Source organism: Mirounga leonina, unplaced genomic scaffold (assembly GCF_011800145.1).
Source record: "Mirounga leonina isolate KUSES-001 unplaced genomic scaffold, KU_Mleo_1.0 Mir_115, whole genome shotgun sequence".
In the NCBI taxonomy this organism is placed as follows: Eukaryota; Metazoa; Chordata; class Mammalia; order Carnivora; family Phocidae; genus Mirounga; species Mirounga leonina.
In genome coordinates this window covers 31254517-31273335 of record NW_023270268.1, presented here as the reverse complement: position 1 = coordinate 31273335, position 18819 = coordinate 31254517, and the positions used below count along the sequence as shown (strand labels likewise).

The window sequence follows — 18819 nt, the reverse complement described above, 5'->3', positions numbered from 1 at the left end:
GGAGGCAGTTTGCCTGCCTGCTGCTGCTGTCTGGTCGGTGGAAGAGTCAGGTCAGCAGGGCAGGCAGGTCTGGAAAGGCACAGGTGCCGAGCGCCCACGGTCAGGACCCAAGTCTGAGGTTGGGACCTCCCGTCCCCACTGCACCTCATCTCGCTGACTCGCAGCCCTATATGCAAAGGCTAGTTCTGACATTTATCATCCAAAAAACTCTGAGGACTCTACAGCTCCCCCAAGTTCATGTTGCTTTGGTCATAATTCAGGCAAGGATTCAAAGTGCTGGAATCCAATCCAGAGGGAGAAGGAAGATACAGCAAAGAAGTGAAGGGGTTTTTTTGTTTGTTTGTTTGTTTTAAGTCAGAGAGAGCCAGGTGCTATGCCCAGAAGATCAACTCTTTCTGAAAAATAGTTCATTCCCAGTCACTAAATAAAATCACTCCTAGCATGCTAGGCTGTTTGCTTTAGGTTAGTCAACACCATGCTAGAATGCTCCTTGGAAACTTGGGAAGAACAACATTGACTTTGGCATCTGCCGACTGAGATTTGGACAAAGCAAACAGAGATCCTCACCTTTATGTACAGTGTTCTAATCCCTGGGGAATGTGGGGGGAGGGGAGAGAAAGAGAGAGAGAGAGGCAGGTGTTCTACTTTGCTAACAGTGGACTAAAAGGAAAGTAGGGATGGGGTTCATCTCTTTCTCAGTTGGTATGAAGAACAAGTGAAGAGCAAGAACCATTGAAACCAGACTGAAAGTGTCTAACGAAGCCAGATCAGCATCTCCAGGCAGCCAAACTTTGGGTTCCACCAGAAGCAACCCTTGGGACAAGGTTCTGAGAAACAAGTAGCTTATCTGAAAGATGATCCCACAGCAGTAGGGACAGGTGAGTGGGGAAGTAAGATCGAGGCAAGGCAGTCAGCCTAGAAAAAGTGTGTTCTCAAGCCACTTCCCAACGCGGGTAACCGAAGCAGGCTTAAGCCCCCCCAGGGAAGCTGTGGGAGTTGGTGTGCATGAGCACATGCTTCACAGTTGGCCCACCCTGGATGGAGGGAGCTGTGTTATTATCATCCAGGTTCCCATCAAGCCTTTGGTGGGGGCTGATCAGCCTGCTGCGCAGGTGAGCAGGGAGCCTCCGTGGCCAGAGAGAGCTTTTTAGGGAAGAAACACAGATGGGGTAGGTGGAAGTTGGCAGCATGAGCTGAAGGGGTGAGCGCAGGAGGTGAGGCAACCACAGACCCACTCAAAATGCCAAACGGACAGCAGGTCAGTGTCACAACCTGTGAACTTTCCCGAATTCCATGCTGTGCGGAGATGAGAGGAGGCTGAGACCCAGAAGCTGGGGTTGAAAGGCGAGGATAGAATCCCAAAGCCTCCTACTAGCCTGGGCGTAATGCAGCAAAGCCACATCCATCTCTTAGAACAGGCCTCTCCTCTGCCAGTGGCGAAGCTAGCAGCTCCTTCCCATAGTGACTGTGATATTACAGAACATATTGCAAGTGACATACCCAGCACAGCGCCTGATGTACACAGGGAGGGCTCGCACACTGACGCACTCGTGATGATTATCAGTAAATGGTTCTAGGAAGTGTTTGGGGAGGTAGGAAGAGGAAGCTAGGTGGGGTGGCCAGTGGGGCATGTCAGCCACTTAGAGTTATATTAGTTACTTTAAAAATAACTACCTTGTTATTTTAGATCAAGGGCTTTTAAACAATGTATGCTAAGCTGTCCTACAGGAACTCTTCCACAAAGACTAATTAAACAATCTAGAATGTGCAGTAATGAATGGTTTGTAAGTACAGACACATATAAGGATGAAGGAGAAAGGATTCTGAGTTAATGAGCTTTACAGATATTAGCCCCCATCCATTCTGGGAAGGACCTACTCCCAGAGGGCAATGGTTCATCTCCTGATGGGGCTGGCATTCTTCCAGGCCAGCAACAGGCAACCAAGTGCACCAAGGTGGGAGCAAGTTCACAATTCAATGATGGGTGCAGTTTACTCTCCCGGAGAGGTTTGCTACCTTGCTGGCTTATAGGAATGGGGGCAGGGAGGCACACGAGTGATGTCACAGCTGATCTGGGGCCAGGGGTCCTGACTGTTAGTAAAGCCCTTCACGAGCAGCTGAGGGGGCTGCATGGAGGAGCCCAGGAGAGGAGATGCAGTGTGCCTGTGAAGTTCTGCTTCTGTGCAGTAGTAGGAATTAGGACTTGTTTTCCCTGAAACTGAAGATACCATTGTCACATCGAGGAAGGGAAACTGAAATCAAAAGTCTACCAAACGGCTCAGACATGGTGCTTTTCCCCTGATGAGGATCTAAGAGAGCTGCCCTAGCAGAGGGTCCTGGCCTAACTCCTCCGGCTGGGGGCAGGGATCCAGCGGTCGAAATCGGGAGAGTGATTTGACTGAGCACGTGCCCATCACAGCTCCCCGGCATCTACCTCATCCTGGAATAACACCACTCTCCAGACCTCTTTCCTGCATTACCGCTAGGCTTTCTCAAGTCCCAGAAGATGACGAGAAAAAAAAAATGCCTTTAGCTAGGCAGAACAGGTCATTTGTCTTTTGGCTCATTTTGTGTTTCTGCATAAATCCTGCATCAGCCTGTTCCTGCTCCCACTTGCCAGTGAGCAGTTTTTAATTATCAGGAAAATGGTATTTAGTGCAATGAATCACTAGACAGTGAACAAGGAATTCAAGTCAGCTGTGGAGTCAGGCAAACATTTGGAGATGGGGCTCAGAAATTGTTCTCAGATTATGAGTGTTGGGGAAATATTATCAGTGGTAGTAATAATAATATCAGATGCAATATAGCTCATAATATAAAGCATTTTATAATGCTCTGTACGGTGTTTTACATTATTATTGTTGTTAATATTATATATTTATACTATTTTTACAGTTAACTGATTTTTTTTTTCTTATTTTTAACATACGTTACATACCTTTGGCACAAAAGTAATGTGTACGGATCTAAACTTCTGATTGCTAGTGCCTTGAGAGAGAGAGAAAAAATCTTCAATTTTATGATCTTCTAATTCACTAATTTCTATTAACTAATTTGCAGGTATGTTTGTTCTTTGATTTCAAAACCCATTTACGCTACAGCTAGGGGGTGCAGCCTGGGCTGCCTCCAACTTTAAAAGACCATAGTCCCAGGAAATTAGCCAAATCTTACCCATCAACCCATGCTTTAGGCATAGAAGTCTGGGACAAATGACTTAGCCACTATCCAGAGCCTTCTTGTGTGGCACAGAGCACTCCTGGAAGGAGAAGAAACTCTTGGCCATTGTTAGAGACCCTACATCACTCCATCACGGGGCTCTCAAAAGTGAAGCAGCTGGGACAAATTCTGGGGATGCTGGCAGATGTGTGGGGTGTATCTAAAAAGTCAGTTAGACTTACTTGCAAGTGCCAGGGTCTCAGGGCTGAGCAGAAGCAGGCTGGGAAAGGGCCAGTTCTAAATGATGGGTGACATAAGAGGATTAAGAGCTAAAGGAGAAGATGGAGTGCTCCTCTTCAGCCCTCTTGTGTACTCAGAAAGTACAAAATCAGTGCCATGGACATCTTGGGGGTCCATGGAGAGCAGACAGGCTGAGAAGCTTCAGGGGTGCCAGGAAGAGCCTGATGCCCTCCTGCTGGCTGAGGATTCCTAGAATCCCACAGTATGGCTCCAGAGAGGTAGTGACTTAGCTTGTTCTCAGTCACTGATACCTTGTGTCCCGGCAGGTTTGACAGAGCCATGGGAAAGAGCTAAGTGTGCTTCCTCGGGCCCCATTCTGGATCCAAGGCAGACTTTGTCATCTTTGTGACTCACCTAAATTTGGTCCAGATATTTAAGCACAGGAGGGAAGCAGTTTAGGGATCGGCACATAAAATCCAGTCCCCGGGAGGGACTTCATCCAATGCTCTGCCTCAGTACATTGATCATCCCTCATTTGTCTCAACGTTGACAGGACACTGTTCTAGGGACTATGGGAGCTATAGGAAAAGCAAAGCTCATGAGGTTCTTCTTCTGATGAAGACCTGAAATACCTGGGGAACAGTGCTGGAGAGTCTGGAATCGGGAGCCCACACCTGGAAATGAGCTATAAATGCAGCAGAAACCAGAGAAGGCAGAGGGCTATGGATGCCAGCATTCCAGGTCACAATCCAAGAAGGACAGGTCCCGTGGTCATGCACTGGGGAGAGAGAAGCCTGGAGTATCTAAAACAAAGCTCAGATGGGGTGCTTGGGTGGCTCAGTCATTAACTGTCTGCCTTCAGCTAGGGTCATGATCCCAGGGTCCTGGGATTGAGCCCCGTATCGGGCTCCCTGCTTGGTGAGCCTGCTTCTCCCTCTCCCTCTGCTGCTCCCCCTACTTGTACTCTCTCTCTGTCAAATAAATAAATAAAATCTTAAAAAAAATAAAATAAAACAAAGCTCAGAGAGAAGCCCACCATGGCATGAATAAGCAAAGTGTGACCAGCTTCAGTGTGGCGGGAAGAGGGGACCAGCATGGCAGAACACTGATGTGCTAGCACGGGAGGGCCTTGACTGTGAAACCAAAGGCATTAAGATCAGTGCCATCGGACACACAGAGCTGACAACTGTTCCATCTGCATGGAAGGGACGCACTAAGAGCAAGGCCCTGGGGAATTCCTTTTGCTGGTGGGCTGCCATGTTCACATGGATGTTGTGGGGAAGGGGCTGGAGGCGGACAAAACAGCTATGGGGTTGTTGCAGTAATTAAAGTGCAAGGTAGAGTCTTCAACCAGCGTGCTGCAATAAGAACAATAGAAGAGGCGAGAGAAATTTCAAAGGGAGGATTGATAGCACTTGGTGAGCATTTAAAGATGGGGAATTAAAGAGGAATGAGAAGAATCCAAATCAATGCCAAGACGTGTGGAATAAAGCAGTACTGTTAACCAGGTAACGGACTTTGGGCAAGAAACCCCATTATTAGGGAAGTCTGCACACGTGCTTTTACACTTTGAATGCACAGATGAAGTATGCAAGTGCCTAGAAGTCAACCATAAAACTCAGAATGGAAACAGAGCCGGACGTCTAAATCTGGAGTTATGGATTGAAGAGGCGCACGGGTGGTGGTTGAAGCTGTTGGCGTGATGGGCAGTTTCTTGGAGTAAACCTACCAGGAAAGCTTGGTAGAAACTAGACACAGTCTGTTCTACCTGCTTCTGAGGGCCAAGATCAGGGCAATAGGGAGTTGGTTTTTTCCAGGAAGAAGCAGAGGTCATGGGTGCCCAGGCAGGGTGGGAGGAAGAATCTAAGAGGGGAGCCCCAAGGGAGGCAATGAGCCTCAGTGGAAAAGCAGGGGATCTGAGGAGGATCTTCCTCCTTTCTTGTATTTGGAAGTTTCATCATATTTTTAAAGTTTTTTCTTAAAACCACAGTAATTGCCTCGTATGTATCTCCAGGAGAAGGAAAGTAGGCCACAGGCTACTTGCTATTGAGGAAGGTACTTTAGGAAACAGAATGTAACATCTGCCTGCTCCTTGGTTTCAATGACCAGCACAGGAACGGCTTTCCAGGCAAGGCCCACTGGTTCTGGGCCATCAAAGCCTTGTTGGCAACCCAAAGGCAACAGCCACGGAGTTGCTCATTAAATTTCCTTGACATTTAATAAGCACCCACTGAAAACTCTGCCACCTTTTGCCCTTGGGGCCCTTTGCTCCGTGGCTCATAGGCCCTCATTTACTCATGACCAGTTACTAATGCTCCTGTTACCCCAGAAGAGGCAGCCAAAGTATCCAGTCTGTCTCTTCCTCCAATGGGTCCACCTGACCTTCACCCTGGTGCCCAAGGTCATTTCCAGTGGGCTGGCTGCTGGTCCTCTACAGTTCTGAAATACATTTCCCACCCAGAGCTAGGAAGGCTGGGTGTGGAGTCTTGGAGCGAGATGTGTTTCTGGTCCAATCTCCCACTTAGAGCAGCAGTTGGCTCCACAACATCCTTTACCGATCGCTATCTAGACTGTGCTTGAATGCTTCCAGGAACAGAGAGCTTACCTCCCCACAAAGCCACCTGACTCTGTGTTGGGCAGTTCCAGTTGGGCGGGGGTGTTCTCTCCTGAATCAAATGTCTGCCTACTCTGATCTTTCCTTCGATGGTTCCATTTAACTTCATGAAGCACGACAACATCTCCTTTCCTTTGCCCTAAAGGTGTCATGCTTGATCCCTGCCCGTGTTTCTCCAACACTGAACGGGTGTTTCCAAATTTCTAAGGTAAGAGATCAGGACTTGCCACTCTCCACAGGCAGGCTGCTTTGCCAAAAATGTTCTTCTCGAAACAGGGTCCTCAGAATCAAGAACATCACTGTAGATGTGTTCTTACTAGCACAGAGGACAGCATGTCTGTGTATCACCTCCTCTGATCTGGGGACCACAGAGTCAGACAGACCTGAGTTTAAAACCTTGTTTTGCAAATCACTAACTCCAAGATTCCGGACAGGTTACCTGTCCTCTCTGAGGTTGTTTTTTTCACATGCAAAATCTACCTCCTGGGACAGTTATGAGGCTTAAATGAATTAACAGAGGTAAAGTGTTTAACACAGTGAGTACTCAAAACTGGACATTATTTTTATTATTGTTTTACATCAATAACAGTGCTTGGCTTTTTACTCTGCTATGTATCACTCATATTAAGCATGTGGTAAACTAAATACCTACACATTTTCACACAAACGAATAGCAAGTCAGGTCTCCTCCTTTCTGTGTTGCTTTATTTTTGTTTTAGCCTAAACACTAGATTCTAGATTTATCCCTCTAACATTTCATCTTGCAGATTTCAAATTAGCATTCAAAGCTGTTGGATAGTTCTGAATTTTGATTGTTTTATATAGTGTTAGTTATGCTCTCCAACTGTTACCTCCAAACTTGATAAGCATCCCTAGGCTTGCTTGCACCTGACTCGTGAATTTAAAAAACAATCAAACGAACAGAGATTGAATTGGACAAAGATTAGAATAAAGCTAGTGACTTCCTTCCTGGCTGACAGAGCCACTAACCCACTTTCTTTGCATATGAAGACAAGTTCTGTACTCACTTTATACGCTTTCCCCTAGGAGATCATCAAATATTTTTGCCAAAATAAAAACTCACTACATCTGCAATTCCTCTTGAAATTACTAAATGTATAACTCTAGTAAGTGAGATGAGGTCCTCATTTTGTTTTCTTAATAATCCTCTGTGTTTCCCAATGATCACTGAATTTGGTTGTAAATGCCCAGGACCCACGTGCTTTGGTCTCTACAAGCATTTGGCAGGGATCAAGCTCACAGTCCTGTTCTGTCATCTCAGTGCCCTGTCCTCTTGCCCTAGGTGGAAATTATAGCTTTTGCCAGTCCCTGGGCACATACCCTATTTGGTTTTGCTTTTCTCGAGGCTTAAGAATAGCTCTACGACTGTATCTGCAGTTGCCTGCAACACGGAGATGGTTATGTTAGAGTTGTTTCCTGAAAGCCCTTGACCCCTTACCAAACTCTTTTCTTCCTCTCTCCCCACCCCTCCCCACTTCACCCAACTCAGAAATCAGTGAGACATCAGCCACTATCAGGTGTGTAATTAGATAAGCCCCATAAATACCCAGTAGCATTTCCCAAATGCAGAATTGACTGGAACTTTTCTAAGATAGATTGCCAAGCCTACCCTGCCCTACCTGGATCATCCTGTCCAGGCAATTTTTAGTCAGCCAGCAAGCACCTTCTGAGATCTGGCTCACAGAAATCATGAGAACACGCCATCTGTCTGCCTGTCTTTGGACACGGGAGAACCACAGTCCCACCCACCCATCTTTGAATATGAACCACAAGCTTCTAGGCTCTTCATCCAAGCATCCAGCACCACATCCGGCAGCTTCTCTCTCCAACTTGCCTTCCCTCTAATCTCTCTCACCCAAATCCAACCTCCCCTTGACATGCTTATTCACGTGCTCCAGGCTCAGAGGAGGGACATAAACAAGTGCCCCAGTGTTCTCAGAGTGAACAGCTCTGCCATTCTGGATGGGCTAGAGAAGGTATTCCATCTGCAAAGATTTCTGTTATTTCTCCTTCAGCCTTTGTGTCAGCTTGATAGGAGGGCCTGGGAGGGCAGAGACCACCAGCCTCTCTATGGTACCCTCTGCCCTGCCCGTGGTGAAGAGAAGTGGGGCTCTGATGAATGCAGTTGGGAGCTGCTGTAGGCTTCCTGTCTCTCCCTAGGCAGGAAGTCTTCAGAGCTGCAGTTGCTGGCCACATCCCACCATCAGGGGCATGCATGTGGGCGGTCCAGGTAGAGTTATGTGCACACACTCGGATTAGACATAATTGACCTTTCTGCCTCCTACAGTGGGACCAGGGGTGGGGCAACCAATAAACTACCAACCAGAACACCTAAGATTAGTCTGCATCCCATCCTCACCTCCTCCTGATCACCAGGCACCTTAAGCCTCTGCAATGTGGTGAGAGCAGGGGCTCCGGAGCCAGACTTAGAGAGCGTGCCATCCACCTCTGCCACCTAGGAGCTGTGTGACCAGGGTAAGTCACTTAACCTTCCATTAATGCCTGCCCCCCAAGTGGTTGTCAGGGTTGGATGAGTTGAAGTGAGCTACCAAAATAAAATTCCCAATTCATGGCACAGAGTAGGCTTTCCAAGACTAAATATTCCTAATCCTTCCTCCATCAGAGCCCGGAGTTTTCTCTTCTGTTACAAGTGTGCCGAGCCTTGCCCCAGCTCTATAGCATTTCAGCTGTGATTCTTCAACACTAATAGCTTTGGTCAGAGTGATACGGATGTGCACGGCAGAAAAAGCACGAATGTAGCTCAATGCACGAGACTACAAGTTTAGGGAACCAGGTTGCCAAGGGAGCCAGGTTTCGGGGACTAGATAAAAAGAATGATTATGAACAGGAGCAAGGACCCTTATAAAAGGTGAGCCGAATGAAAAAGAAGACAGCCTTCTAAAGCAGCCAAGGGAGTGAACTCTGGTTCTGCGTCCGCCCTGAGTGCCAGGGGTGGTGACCGCACAGCTCATCGCGGGTGGCACCGTGTGCTCGGCTGCCCTTACTGGCTGCAGCCGGGCACTGTTACTGCTGTGCGACCTAACGACTAGGGAGGCCTCCTTCTGTCGGCCTCAGAGGTGACAGAGTCCCCCCGAAGGGGCTCCGGGGGTCGTGGAAGCATACCTCTGTGCACGTGGGTGCCATGTGGTGGGCCAGCATAGCCCGCCCCGCCAGAGCAGGAGGATGGCCAGATCTCAGGCTGATGTGGCCCAACGGGCACCAAGCCACACCTGGACTCAATGCCTGGGGACCCTCTGTACCCTGCCCAAGGAGTGACAAGGCTTAGCTTGCCTGCCTTTTAAAAAGGGGAGCACCTTCTTAGGGCACCCTATTCTCACCCTAGGGCATCTCTAGTCTCCAAAATGGCATTCCTCCTCTTGAACCCGATTTTGCATCCTCTGCATTCAGGCAGAAATGGCCATCTCTAAATATTTCATCAAAAGAGCTCACAGGATGCCAAATCTGAAATGGATTTCACAGTGGCCCTTAATATGGCCGGGAGTCAGCCCAGAGCAGGGGGTGGGTGGGGGCAATGTCAGAATCCTGAGGCAGAAGCGGGGAAGCAGGGGGGTGGAGAAAGCCCTTCAGGTAATTCTGATGCTCGGTTTGGGGGGTGGGGACCTTCACTTGAGAATCAGAGATAAATCCAAGTCTTTGTTTATCAGCTGGGGAAGCTAAGAGCCTGCCTGGAAGGGCAAATGCACAGGTTAAAATAGGTAAGCATATCTGTAGGTTTTGCAGTGAGGCACAGAGTCAGAGAATGCAGTAAGGTTTCCCCCTGTGAAACCAGTTCCAACTGGTTAAAATGGAGGACAGCGTGGCCGGGACAGGGAAAGGAAGGATGGTAAATAGGATTCTGAGTGTTGCAGGAACTTTGCCCATAGTCTTAGAAGGGGACCACTCTCCCAATCCCCCACCATGTTTGTGCTGCCCTGGACCCCTGTGGGAGAGTCTCGGCGCCTCGCAGCCCACACCGAGCCCCCACCTCCCTCCCAGTAATAACAGCCTGGGCACAGCAACCAGCCGCCTGGGGCTCCGTCCTCTACAAACCCTTGGCCATTTCTTGGTCTTTGGTTGAAACACCCCCACCCCTCCCCCACCCCGAGAGCAAAGCCATTTCTATAGAGTGGCCTGCATACAGTCCCAGCCTGCACTGGCTTCTCTGAGGTGGACCTGCTGGGTGAAGCTCCTGGCCTCACTTTCCTGTCTTGGGGAACCTTGGAGAAGGAAAGAGTTTCCATAAGAAATTTTGCCTTTGAGCCAATGTTCGCTCTAGGAACTGCCAACCGAAGGCATGCTGCCGGGGGGGTGGGGGGGTGGGGTGTCCACGAGGTCTGTCTTCCATGCCCACTGTTGAGTGAACAGGAAGAAAGGGGTTGGCATTGTACCAGGGGGTTTAGGTGAGATGAGGCTTCCAGAAGGAACCTGCGACAGAGCACAGTGCAAAAGTGCTGCCATGCATTTCTGGGGGCATCTGCGGAATGCAAAAGGAGTTATTTAGAAAGAGAACATGGCCCGAGGATCTAAGTTTTCTGGAAGTGGGGAAGTGGCCCAACTGACCTAGAGGGGACCTTGTTCAGATCCCACAATGTTGTAAGGACACAGATAAAAGAATCATTTCAACATAGGACTTTACACTGTATGTGGGTGAGGAGAAATTTTAGTTAGAAAAATATATATAGGTTTTAAAAAAAGAGATGGGTAGGATAATGAGTGAGAAAAACTTTTAAAGGTACTGCTTAAAAGAAAACACTTGGGAGATATCCCAACACGCTGGCCTCTTGGGCTCTGCTATCTTTTTAATTCCCTACATTCATGTTCTCTAGCTTATCTGTGAATTTGGTTAACACATTCCCCAGCCGCTCAATTGGATAAGATAAGACAGAAGATGTTAATAGAGAACCCTCCATCTTTTCCCACTGAGTCTGATTTCAGGATTCATTGGCTTGCTAAACCCAATCTTTTCCCCAGCTTTCTGTGTCCTATATGGGCTTATCAATGGGGAAGATAATCTACCCGCCGGGCGCCCAATGAGTGCCCACTATGGGCAGACAGCAGAGCGGGCAGGCAGCCTGAGGCCCGTGGGAACCTGCAGAGAGAGGCCACTGCTGGAGCACTTAGGGCTGGAAGAAGTCCTGTGGTTGGGACCGGCCAGTCTGGCTATAGGGAGCCCTCCAAGCACTCACCTCGTCTACCAGGAAGGGGCTGTGTGCTTTCTACTCACCTCGGCCGGTGCTGTAATGCTGGAGCTTATCACTGTACACAGCCTCTTTGCTGTAAGCCCGCTTCCTGTGGAGGCAAGCAAGAGGAGCTCTTTCAGCTGGGGCTCACGCTCGCTGCTCCGCTCCAGCGATGTCCGCCCAGCTCCCCTGTCCCGATGGGCGCTCACTCAGGCATCTCCCGGGGGCTGGGAACCGGGCAGCTCTCACTCTAACATTTAGCTCCTGTCCTGCTTCCTGGCCTGACCACCACTGTGGGCAGCCGGATCTGCTTTCAAGTCAAGGTCTTTCAGAGGCCAGGCGGGGCCGTGGGTCCCCCATCAGAGTTGGGGGCAGAGCCGCTGAGGACAGCCATCAGCACGCTGGCTATACCGCGGAACAGCTCAGGAGAAGCCAACTCCTCTGCTTCACGCGGCAGAATCTGGGCTAAGCCCCCAAAGGCGGTAGCAACCATATTAAAAATTCACAAGGCCTCAGTGCCCGCCCTTCTGCAGAACTTGGAGTTCCTGTTTTCCTCCGTGGCTCCCCTCCTGCCCGCCTGCCTTGTGCCCTCTGCTGGGGGCTTTGGCTCTCTAACCAGAGGATGGGCCACGCCGGTATGGGGGGTGATGCTCCAGTGGGTCAAATGCAATTTGGGAACTGTCAGTCTGACACTGAGGGGGAATAAAAGGAGGTTGGAAGACAAATGCTGTTTACTCACAGCCTCGCCCAGCTCTCAGGGAGGATTTTATCCCAGGCACAGAGCAAACACATAATCTGGCAAATTCTAAGCTGCCCGTGGATTGAGATGGAGGGATGACCATGAGCTTCACAGCATGTCTGTGAATGGTTAGGTCCCGTCGAGGGGCCTGCACGTGGAGAGGGGCCTCCTGGGCCCAAGGCGAGCAGGGGGGGGGAGCCGAAGTGGAAAGCCTACCTGCTGCAGACGATGGAGATGGCCACCAACGACACCACGAACACCACCCCGGCGGCCGCCGAGCCAGCAATCAGGGGCAGCTGCTCCCTCAGCTCAGACTTGTAGTCATCTAGGGGACAAAGTGCCATTAGAGTCCTTCCTGTGTGCCCTTTGCATACCGCCGGGACTCAGTGCATGACATCAAAGACATTATAAATATATATAGATATATACCTGTACATGTGGAGTATGGCTTCTCTGCTTCAGAGCCCAACTGAAGCAAAGAGTGATCTTCAAGTCACAAATAGACAAAGACGACTAAAACCAAATGACAGCCACAATAAAAACGGAACAGCGGTGACAGAAGCTCGGAACCAAATGCTGATGACATCCGTCCCCCCAGCAGAGGTGATTCCAATCTACATCCCCTCATTTGGAAGGTCTCTCATAGGTCGGTCAGTGACGCTAAGGATAAGTCTAAGGGGAAGACTGAAAACCACTGCGGGAGTATCTCCTAAAACACAAAGGTGTTGAAATGCAGCAGGGCGCACGGATTCACGGAGCAGGTATTTCCAGAATATCTGCGGCCGGGCAGCTCTGCGCCAGATGCTGTGGGGGATAAAGAAACGGCGGGAAATGGCCCAGCTCTCCACAGGTCCCACTCAAGGAGAACAGGGTCAAGGCCTCTTTCAAGGTCAGAACTGTGCTGTGTGACGCAGGTGGATGGGAAGTCCCTGAGTCACAGAGGCCAACAGAGCTCGCCCAAAGCCTGGCTTTCCCCTGTGCCAGCCCTGTGCTCTTGGACAAAGTCTTTAGTCCCTCCGACCCGCAGACTCCTTTCTGCTAAAAAAAAAAAAAAAAAAAAAAAAAAAAGGCACTAATAAAATGATCAGATTATGTGAGGCACATTTCACAATGTCTGCACTATCACACGGTGCCCCAAATATTAATACTCTTTGCCTTAATCTGTAGAAACCACTTGGCCCGGCTGACACAGTGGTTATTCTTTCCCCTGGTGCTCAGGATGGAGGCATATAGAGATCAAGCTTTATATGTTCTACTACAGTGAGGGTTGCCAGATATAGTAAATAAAAATACGGGCCCACCAGTTACATTTGAATTTCAGATACACAATGAGTAATGCTTTAGTCTAAGTGTGCCCCGAACATTGCACAGGAGATACTTGGACTTAAATACTGTTGGTTCTTTGTCTGAAATTCGAATTTATTTGGCCGTCCTGTATTTTACCTGGCAACCCTAACAGCGATAGCTCTTGAAGTGAAGTTCCCCATGCCCTGCGTCAGAATCACCCAAGCCCGATGATTAAACATGATTATTTCTGGGCCCCTCCTCAGATCTACTGAATCAGAACCTCTGAGCGGAGAGCAGGACATCTGCATGTTTACCAAATACTCCAGGTGACTCCCATGCTTCTCAAAGTTTAAGAACCGCTCTTCAACTCGGTGGGTGGGGAAAGAGACTTCCAAAGACAAGGATGTTGTTCTTGAAGGCAACCATTCCATAGATATCAGTTTTAAAGACTGAGGGTAGAGTTTCAGTTTCCCTCAGCTGAGAGCTTTCTGTAACACGCATGTTTTTAAAAAAAATAATTTGGGGGGGAAGAAAAGGAAATTCAAGGAACCACAGTGAAGAGTCCATAAAAACACCTTTATAACTTAAAAACTGCATAAAGCAATGTGACCTTCAGTCTTTAAAATTGATTTCTAAAGAGTGAGAACCTTCAAGAATCAACACCCTTATCTGTAGAAGTGTCTTCTTTGGCTCACAGAGTTGAAGGATAATTCTCAAACACCAGGGAGCCTAAGAATCACCTGGACTGTTTGATAAACATGCAAATACCATACTTTATGAATGGGTTACAAAAAAAAAGCAAGTAAGTCAAAAGTAGGCACACTGTGGCTCTGCCACCATGTGGTGGTTCCCTGCCTGGTCTTTGACCCTGGGCAGAATCCCACAAGTCCCCTTGCTCCAATGACCCTATACTGATCACCCTTCAGACTCATCTTTGTGCTGAAGACAGGGCCCGATGCCTCAGTGAACTTAATTACTACCGAGGTGTGAACCTCAGTCATTAAGATAAATACTCTTGAATTTGGCCACTTACCAAAACTCTCTTACATCTAGCCTCTCTTGGGTTTATAAAACTTAACTGCCAAATGTAAAAGGAATAGTCTTCTTGGGAGAAATTTGTTACCTCTTGATTTGTCTAGCAGAATTGCCAGGAGACCAGGGCTCAGAGAATTCTGAGTTTTGGGTTTTTAATCCTGTACTTCCTGATGCAAAGTGCCCATAAATCGAGATGGTAAGTGAGATGCAAAGAGGGGACAGAGTCCTTCAGGAACAGGAGACAGCCTGCGTTCTTTTCATACGGGCAGCATTATTCATCTGAATAAACTGGCTTGCCTTTCCACCCCATCTCACCATCCTCAAAATATGAGTGAAGATTCACCTAAAAAAAACCCCTCAAAATGGGTTGCAAACGCCAATCCTACAGGAGCCAGACAGTACGTGAAAGTATCTGGGTACAAATCACTGGGAAGGTGCAGACCCTCCATGGGGGCAGCCCCCTCCCAGCTCAGGGGCAGAGCCCTCACTCTAGAATGCCCACCAGCATCAGCTTCTTTGCAATGTTTCCCAAGAAAAAGCACATTATGGTTTTCATATGAAATTATCTGATTTTTAAAATGTTTCTGGTGAATTTTTAAATTGTTAAAAATTGTAATGGGAGTCAATATAAGTCCTATCATGTGCCTAGTCAGAGAGTGTTGGCCTAAAATAAAATGTCTGGAAGGGCAGACTATTTTGTATATAATGTAAATAATAAGTGAAAAAGTAAAGGCTTTCAGTTGAGGAGGGTGAGAATATACTGATATTTGGAAAACTATCAGGCAACAGCTCATGAATGAATAAATAAAACAGAGAGATAGTAAGTAGATAAACAAAAGCATGCACCATGGTAAATGGCTGACAAAGGGAGTGAGTGAGCACAGGCAGGTACCCCATGCTCGATGCTCAGGCTCCAGGGAAATCAGATTTTTCACAACCATTCAAAAGGGTGGTCTCGAGGACCGAGAGAGATCGTTATAATAGGGAACTAACAAAGCCCAAAGGTGGAAGTACTTTGGGTGACAGACTTTCTGGCCTTGGGGACGGTTTGGAAGACAGTGTCTTTTATCTCTGGTGACACATGAACAGAACCTACTGCAGTCCCATGAGAAGTTGCTTCAAATAAGCTGAGATGCTGGGTACGAGGGACAGCTGCACCCCCAGGGTTGCCCCTCTGTTTCCTTCCTGGAGACCTTGGCTCATGCAATTAGGCTCAGCTCCCAGTCCCCCAGAATAGGGGGTGAAGTGGGAGTGAGGGTAAAGCAGCGGAGGCACTGGGCCTAATCCAGAGGCAGGAGGGCACATGGCCCTCGAGATACGTGTGGGTCTCACAGCCGTGACCTCCCTGCATGTGGTGCAGAGACCCTTCGAAGGCAAACCCCTGAGATGCTAGGACAGAAACAGGCCAGACTTCAGACAGATGCCCTGCCTTGTGAATCACGCAAGTGCGCACAGCCCTTTTTAGGCAAGGGAACGGCACCGGACTCCCTCGAGAGGTTGGCTTTGGGGCTCTGAGGGCAGCCTCCTGGGTCTCCTTTCCCTGCCCCAAGCACTGGCCCTGTAGCAGTTCACTGGCCCGCCTCTTACCATCCGTCAGCGTCTGGAAGCACATCTTGCCGCTGAACTTGCCGTAGCCGGCCACCGTGCGGGCACGCACTTGCACCACGTACACCATGCCGGGCCGTAGGCCATCGATCCGTGCTGTGTTGGTCTGGCTCCTGGCCATGGAGGAGTTGAACTCATTGTGCTCCTGAAAAAGAGCAAGAACAGTCTGCAGCCTGCTCCTGAGTGCCTCATCCACACCTGCTCCACCCTGGAGCACCCAGGCCCCATCTGTTGGAAGCCATCACTGGCCCCGGGCCCCCCCTCTGAATGGGGGACAGTCTGGCCTGGACCAAGGGAATGAAGAATCAGCTCTGTGTCACGAGGTGGCGGTGCTCTAAAAAAGAAGGCTCTGAGCGAACGGCTGGGCTCTCAGAGCCTGGCTAGGAGGCTCATTGTCATTCTCTGCCCCTTCCCGCTCCAGGGTTCATTGATAGAATAACAAAGCATGTGCAGGTTTGCAAAATCCTGTGGTGTCTCTGAAGTCAGTGGAAGCAAACTGGACAACATTTGCCCTTTGTCTTGCTCCTACTGAGGCCTCGTCTTTTCTCTCCTCACTCAAGATCTCCTGGTCACGCCTCACCATGGCTGTTCTAGATCACACCTTAAACTCCCTCAAGTCCTAATCCTTAGCTGAGTGGCTTAGTGTCCACTCTGCTACAGAGCCTGAGGCCATTCTGGACTATCTCCCTTACCTGCTCTGCCTTCACTTTGGCCTGTGTCTCTGTCTGGCTGGCTTGCAACCTTCAGTTCCCCCCCTCCACCAGCATCAGGAGGGCATGTCCCTTCTCCCTGGAGAGCAGGCCCTGCCCCTTCTCACCTATTCGAGGGGTCAGCCCCCTGCCCCCATCACTCTCTCCAGCACCTTCCACCCTGTCTTCTACAGTCCCTGTTATCCGCACATGACTGTCCTCTGGTGTGCACAGATTTTGCTCCTGTTTCTCGTCCCTCTGACTCCTCTGCCCGTGGTGGGTGCTCTTCAAGGGTGCTTCCTCTTTGCTGTTGATCTTATGAAGCCTTTGGTTTGTGCCTACACTTTTGTAGCCTCCCATTTTTTCTGCTACTCCCACCCCACCAAGTCCCAACTTCTTTTCTAAAAAAGATCTTTGACCTTCCCTAAAGCTATTACCAGATAAAAACAGAACTCTTAAATCTAGGTTGGCAGGCCCTTCATAATGAAGCAATTCTAATCTCACATCCCGAATTTGCCACCTCGCTGTCCCTCTAGTAACACCTCCAGCCCCAGGGCCTTTGCTTAGGCTGTTTTCCCAGTCTGAAATACCTCTCTCCAGTGCTCCTCTGTACCCTGCAGGTTCCCTATGCCCACACCTCTAAGGCCTCCTCTTCCAGGAAGGCTTCCCATGGACTCTCTTCATTGCTGTTCTTTATCATTATACCTTACCCTCAGCTCCCTCGTATACACCAGCCTGCCCTCTGGTCATTTCCATGTGCACATGTTAGAGATTATGCATTATCTCCAAACAAAAGTTTCAAGTCTGGGCCTGCCCCTGTCTCTACCATAAATCTTAGAGCAAAATGGGGACATCGGTGAAAATGAAGAGCTTGGGTCACTGAGAGGGAAGCTCCCAAGTCCAATGTGCACGTCTGGGGCTCTGTGATGAGTTCTAGGCACAGTGGTTCGAGAGGCATGGTGACAGATGAGGGGAAAGTTGATGGCAAGAGGTGTGTAAGCCACATCCTCAGACAAGCCACAGAAGTTTGGGGAGTTGAGCCAGGACCAAAGAATACAGTGCAATGATAAAAAAAAAAAATGCCATTGTTTTAAAATATGTAAACGTCTACTTTCCAAAGGGGAGGGTGTGTATCCACTCAATCATTGGGCCAGGCAGCTGCATTTATGACACACTAGCATGTACTGGGAGCTATACGTGGGCTGCAGGGACCAAGGCATGGCCCCTTTCCTTGAGGACACAAAATCTTGTGGGACAGACCAGCAAATGAGCAGACGCCGACAGTAGTGTTGACTGAGTGACTTGGCAGAAGGCAGCTTGGGGGAGCTGTGGGGGAACAGCAGAAGGTCACCCAGCTCAGGCTGATAAGGAGATTGGGAGGGTGACATTGGTTGAGTCATGACAGGTGAAAGAAATTGGCCACGTGGAGAAATGTGGAGAGCGAGAACTGAACAGAACGTGGAAACCAAGATCTAAAGAGATTCAGGAGCCTGCAAGCCACTGGGCCTATCTGGAGTGTGGTGACACATGGGTGGTGACAAAGGCTTCAGAAGCAGGTTAAAGGGACCACAGGCTAGAGGCCAGCTTGAAGGGACAGTTGAAGGTTACATGTTCGTCCTCATGGAGGGGCTATCCATCGGCCTCTGGGAAAGACTCCTGGGGAGGAACTGCCCATCCATCATTTGATCTATTTAAAAAGAAGGAAGATCCCCCCTCGCCCACTCCCAATCAAGGATCCAGCAGAAAGAAGGCTGTCCACTACAGAAGGAATATCATCCAGAGCTTTGGTCATTACTATCTTAACGCACTGGAGATCTGAGACCTGAAGCTATAAAAATCACCTCATCACCTTGCAAATTAGGACAAAATCCCATCACTACAAAATCCTGGTAGCGGGTATCTGTCTGGATTCTCTGGTTTTACTGGAATCTGTGGAATTAGGTGCTGCTTGAAAGAAGCAAAACACTGACCAGGCAGCTCTTTTATTGCAAACTGTCTTTTGGTGTATTGGTTATTTGGATTGTGGGGACAAAACATTACCCCATAATCACTTTATAGCCCACACATTCTTCAAGAAGTTCAGTGATTAAAATGAGTATTCATCCTTGCTCCCTTCAAAACCATTAATCAACTTTAGACAAATGAGTGAGAGCGAAGAGCACAGTTGCTTGCTTTTTCTTTCTTTCTTTCTTTCTTTCTTTCTTTCTTTCTTTCTTTCTTTCTTTCTTTCTTTCTTTCTTTCTTTCTTTCTTT

The 18819-nt window shown here is 48.8% G+C and overlaps 1 protein-coding gene across 1 annotated transcript in view; it reads right to left on the bottom strand.

The window, feature by feature from the left end:
- The window catches only part of EPHB1 (EPH receptor B1), a 283919-nt gene that overhangs the window by 70004 nt on the left and 195096 nt on the right, over positions 1-18819 (bottom strand). Inside the window, exons 7-9 of the mRNA XM_034995150.1 lie at positions 15860-16022; positions 12167-12275; positions 11256-11320 (exon numbers count right to left, since the gene is read on the bottom strand). Coding sequence (XP_034851041.1) covers positions 11256-11320; positions 12167-12275; positions 15860-16022 — 337 coding nt within the window. The remainder of the gene's footprint in view (positions 1-11255; positions 11321-12166; positions 12276-15859; positions 16023-18819) is intronic.